Source organism: Cajanus cajan, chromosome 10, assembly GCF_000230855.2.
Source record: "Cajanus cajan strain Asha chromosome 10, NIPB_CcT2T_4, whole genome shotgun sequence".
NCBI lineage: Eukaryota > Viridiplantae > Streptophyta > Magnoliopsida > Fabales > Fabaceae > Cajanus > Cajanus cajan.
In genome coordinates this window covers 2,533,442-2,538,554 of record NC_138526.1, presented here as the reverse complement: position 1 = coordinate 2,538,554, position 5,113 = coordinate 2,533,442, and the positions used below count along the sequence as shown (strand labels likewise).

Here is a 5,113-nt window from a genome sequence, read left to right as displayed (position 1 = left end):
ATTTTGAAAGCCCTTTATTTCGAGCCTTCTTAAATTATCTCATTTGGTACTAACAATATTGAACTAATTGAACTAAGTGTTTATATATTTTTATGAGACTTAGAAGTGGTAGAACTATGTCTACATCCAACAGAAGAGACATGCATAATGACGAACAGGGTAATGGAGAAAATAGGAATACAAATCAAGAAAATGTGCCAAATGAGAACAGGGGGGCAACATCTCCGCCTCCTGTAAGTATTCCGAACTCCGCAAGATTGCTGAATGTGTCACAGGAAATGGTGAACACTACCCGCGAATACCCATGGGGGATGCCTCTGAATTGGAGAAGTACCCAACCAATGAGCGTAGAAATGCCAATACAATATCGTAGGCAAAATCCTCAAATGCAAATATCATCATATGGGTATAATGCAGCCCCAAATGGGATGGGTTATCATGCAAGACCCTTACCAACATGTTGGCACAAGCCAAGAAAGGTCGCTAGTTCGACAAAGTAATTATGTACCTACGGGTATAAGTAGTGAAGCCATGATAGCCCTTCGACAACAAATGGATCATAGTAACCACGATATGGTAAATTTGTTATCTACACAAATGCACAATATACTCACACCCCTGTATGAGCTGATAAACAAAATAGGAGATAAAATCAATGATAATCGGCCTTCGAGAGATACGAGTGTGAATTTGAATGGCATCGAAAACCCGACAATTAATGAAACAAATATTCCAGGGGTTAGACCTCGAATTCACCTCAATCAGGGGGGACCTCTGAGAAACATCGAGGAAAATTTGGATCATATAGTCGAGAGGGTACTAAATAGGTACGATTTTGAAACGGGGCAAAATGAGCACCCCTACTTTGTATCTATCTTTCCTGACTATATAACCCAATCTAAACTACCCAGGGGGACGAAAGTCCCTAAATTCTCGAAATTTGCAGGGGAGTTAGGTGAATCCACCGTAGAACATATAAGGAGATATTTAGTTGAGTGTGTAGACCTAGTGAGTAATGAATATCTAAAAATGAAATATTTTCCAAGTTCACTAACCAAACATGCTTTTACGTGGTTTACGACTTTGCCACCTAATTCAATTATTACTTGGGCACAACTGGAAAGGAGTTTCCACGAACACTTTTTTCAAGAGGAAACTAAGGTGAGCATAGTTGATCTGATGAATATAAAAAGACAACATCATAAGACATTGGACGAATATTTGAATAGATTAAGGCAACTAAAGTCTCGATGTTACACAAATATTCTCGAGCATGAGTTGGTAAAAATTGCAGCCACTAGATTAGATTTTTCGATTCGAAAGAAACTTGTGAATGAGAAACTGAGAGATATGGCTCAACTAGCGGAGAAGGTGAGATGAATTGAACAAATTTGAGCAGAAAAAGAGAGGTTGAGAAAATTTGACAAGTTTGTTCGAAAAGTAAAAGTGGCATATTTAGAAAATATGGACATTAAAGATGATAATTTCGAGAGTCTAAATGAAGATATGGAAGTGAACTTAGCTGAATTACAACATGGGCCTACTTATCAATGTCAATTATTAAAACCTGGGGAAAATAATACAAAGGCCGGTTCAAATAGGAAATATAGTTTCGATGTAGCGAAAGCCGACAAAATCTTTGACATTTTATTAAAAGATAAGCAAATCACACTTCCGGAACATCATAAAATTCCTCCTTTTGAACAAAGAAAAGGGAAAATTTTTTGTAAGTATCACAACATGTATGGCCATTGGACTAACAATTGTGTACGTTTCAAGGACATGATCGAGAAAACGGTTACTGATGGTCGTTTGGCTTTCGAGGAGAAGGAGATGAAAATTGATACTGATCCATTCGCTGCTCAAGCAGGATATGTGGAACCTCTCCCGATGGGGATCAATGTTATAGGTATCAATATGGTTGATGTGGTTGTGAATGAGGAAGAAGTTGTCAAACCTATTACGGATGAAAAGCTGGAAGAGCTATTAGACAAGTTCGCGAAAGAAGAAGAAGAACCCATATATCCGAAAGAAGGTGACATTTTGCTCGATTTCCTTTCAAGGAAGAAAGATGATGATCGGGAAGTTATGCTTTGCTCGAGGTGTAGCGCTGGGTTTGATAGGTCTGCGGCTAAGGCTTTCGAGGAGTCAGAGATTATGAACGGATATAAAGCTGAGAAGGCTCGAGGAAAGTCAAAAGTGAACATTGGCATAGTAATGCGACAAGTTCAAATGCCACAAGGCAATGCTCTTATGGCCGCCATTGGAAAGATGAAGACGTACAACTCCTCTCGAGTTGGCAATACGTATCTGCCAAACGCAAATGTTCCTATTAGAAAGTGGACTACTCCACAAAGGTCTAATGTTGGAATGAGTCGAGGAAAGCAAATCGGGAACTACTCGAAAACCCCATTTTCTGGAGGGCCCTGATTCATTCCAAACATGCCTGGAGGTTATGGAAGGGGAATTAAATATTCTTTTAATGACCTGACCAAGACTCAGTGGAGAAGGTAACAAAGAATGAGAAAGGAAACTTTTGAGGGATGCAAAGGTAATCAATTCTCGATTCCTGTACCCTACGAAGGAGAGGCATCTAAGAAGTTTACAGAGGATGATGAGGACTTGATTACAAATTGTTTCGAAAGCGGTTTCGAGGACTTCCTCAAAGATATTTGCGGAGTGGTGTCAATCCTACCTTTTGAATACGCTAAAGCAATGGAGTTTGTGAATGAACAGGAGGACCTACACAGGGAAGATTTTTTCGGTGACCCCAACTATGAGTCAAAGATAGTATGGGTGAATCAAATCTCTCGAGTAATTCTAAGATTCAATTCAGTTGTGTTCGATTCACCTACCCAAGAGATGAAGGACCATCTGAAACCGTTATTATTGACCCTTATGATCGAAGGAGTTGAAGTTAACAAGGTCCTAGTGGATGGAACATACTTCCACAAACAATGTTGAAACGATTTGGGAAGACCTTGGCAGATCTGAAACCCCACAATATCCTTATTTCCGACTATGCGGGAAAATCTTCGCAACCAGAAGGGATGATATTGTTGGATGTTCAAATTGGTAGCGTGAAGAGGACCACCATGTTTATTGTTACACCCTCGAAAGCTAACTTTAATGTGCTGCTAGGGAGAGAATGGATCCACGGAATGGGAGCAGTACCTTCGACATTACACCAAAAAGTCTTTTTCTGGAATCATGACAAACACCTTGAGGAGTTGGATGCATACCAAAAAGAATATGAGATGGAAATGTACTTCGCGGATCAGCAAATTACTGCATTCGCGAAAACCAAGCCTTTCGACGCCCTTGACCCATATGTCTTGGAAGAAGAAGGTATCAAGAAGACCTTTTGTTGGGATGTGTACAGAGGATTTGTCATTCACCGAGCCAAAATTGAAGCGACTCAAGTACGAGAATGATGAGACAAGAGCCATGTTCGAGTTTCTCAGCTTGAATTTTGACCTATATGGCCGAAAAAGCGGCCAATGGGGTCGACGAATGCAATGGTGTCGAAATGGTCCAAGGGGGCATACAACCGGTAAAAATAAAAAAGACGACGGCCACAGAGGCCGAAGAAAAAGAGGAAAACCAAAAAAAGTTTGTTAAAATAGCTGGAAAAGAGACTCCTGAAGTAAGAATCGAGGACGAACAAAGTAGGGACTATGAAAGAATCGAAGAAAGACTCGATTGTGTCTTTGACGATGCTCCTCTAGGATTCGAGAAGTTGGAAAATGATAAGCTTAATGTGGAATCTCAGGATCCTCTGGAAGAAGTCAATCTGGGTACAATCAAGAAGAGGAGAATCACCTACATCAACAAACTAGCGAATGAGAGTTTTAAAGAGCAGATTGTTCAAGTTTTGCACGAATATAAAGATTTCTTCGCTTGGGATTACGAAGAAATGCCTGGTTTGGATCGAAGTTTAGTTGAACATAGGTTACCTATGATCTTGGGGAAGAAACCAGTGAAACAGAACCCATGAAGGTTTGCTTTGCAGGTGATCAAAAAAATCAAAGAAGAAATCGAGAGGCTACTGAAGACCAAGTTCATTCGTACTTCGAGGTATGCCGATTGGGTATCGAACATTGAGCCTGACATAAAAAAGAATGGAAAAATGAGGGTATGCATCAATTTTCGAGATCTGAATGCAGCTACGCCCAAGGATGCATATCCTATGCCTATTGTAGAAATAATGATCGATTCCGTGGCAGGTAATGAAATTTTGAGTTTATTAGACGGATATTCTAGGTATAACCAGATTTATATTGCTAAAAATGATGTGCCAAAAACTTCTTTTAGATGCCTAGGTGCTTTGGGAACTTACGAATGGGTAGTAATGCCTTTCGGTTTTAAAAATGTCGGGGCAACGTATCAAAGAGCAATGAACTTAATTTTTCATAACCTGGTCGGTAAATTCATGCAGGTTTATATTGATGACATAGTTATTGGATATAAATGGAAGATGGATCACATTGAACACCTGAAATTGTCTTTCGAGAGAATGAGGAAACATGGGCTGAAGATGTATCCGTTAAAATGTGCTTTCGGTGTTTCAGCGGGGGACTTCCTAGGATTCGTCGTACACTAGAAAGGCATTGAAGTGGATAAGAACAAGACTCAAGCAATCATGGAAACCAAGCCTCCTTCGAATAAGAAGAGTTACAATCTTTACTAGGTAAGATTAATTTCCTTCGAAGATTTATTTCGAATCTATCAGGAAAGACTAAGGTGTTTTCCCCTTTGTTACGTCTGAAAAAGGAGGAAGAATTTTGATGGAACGAAGACCATCAAAAGGCATTCGAGGAGATCAAGTCCTATTTGATCAACCTTTCAGTGATGGTATCACCCTCTGAAGGTAGAAAGTTAAAGTTATACGTCTCGGCCAATGATTTGACTATTGCGGGCATGCTGGCGTAAGATGATGAGAATGGTAGCGAGAGAGCTATTTATTACATTAGTAGGATGTTAGTCGAGGCAGAAATTAGATATGATCCTTTAGAAAAGTTATGTTTGAGTTTATATTATGCTTGTACAAAGCTGAAACATTATCTCAAACCTTATGATGTATTCGTGTTCTGTCGAAGTAATAAGATTAAAT

The 5,113-nt window shown here is 39.5% G+C and overlaps 1 protein-coding gene across 1 annotated transcript; it reads left to right on the top strand.

The window, feature by feature from the left end:
* Nucleotides 1-411: 411 nt before the first annotated feature.
* Nucleotides 412-1,380, top strand: LOC145952754 (uncharacterized). Its single transcript, XM_083065711.1, has one exon. It carries the CDS (start codon nucleotides 412-414, stop codon nucleotides 1,378-1,380), a length of 969 nt encoding a protein of 322 aa, XP_082921837.1.
* Nucleotides 1,381-5,113: the final 3,733 nt, after the last annotated feature.

Bases quoted from the DNA above. Each gene is read 5' to 3' on its own strand.
- LOC145952754 (XM_083065711.1), top strand. From the start codon at position 412: ATGCAGCCCCAAATGGGATGGGTTATCATGCAAGACCCTTACCAACAT.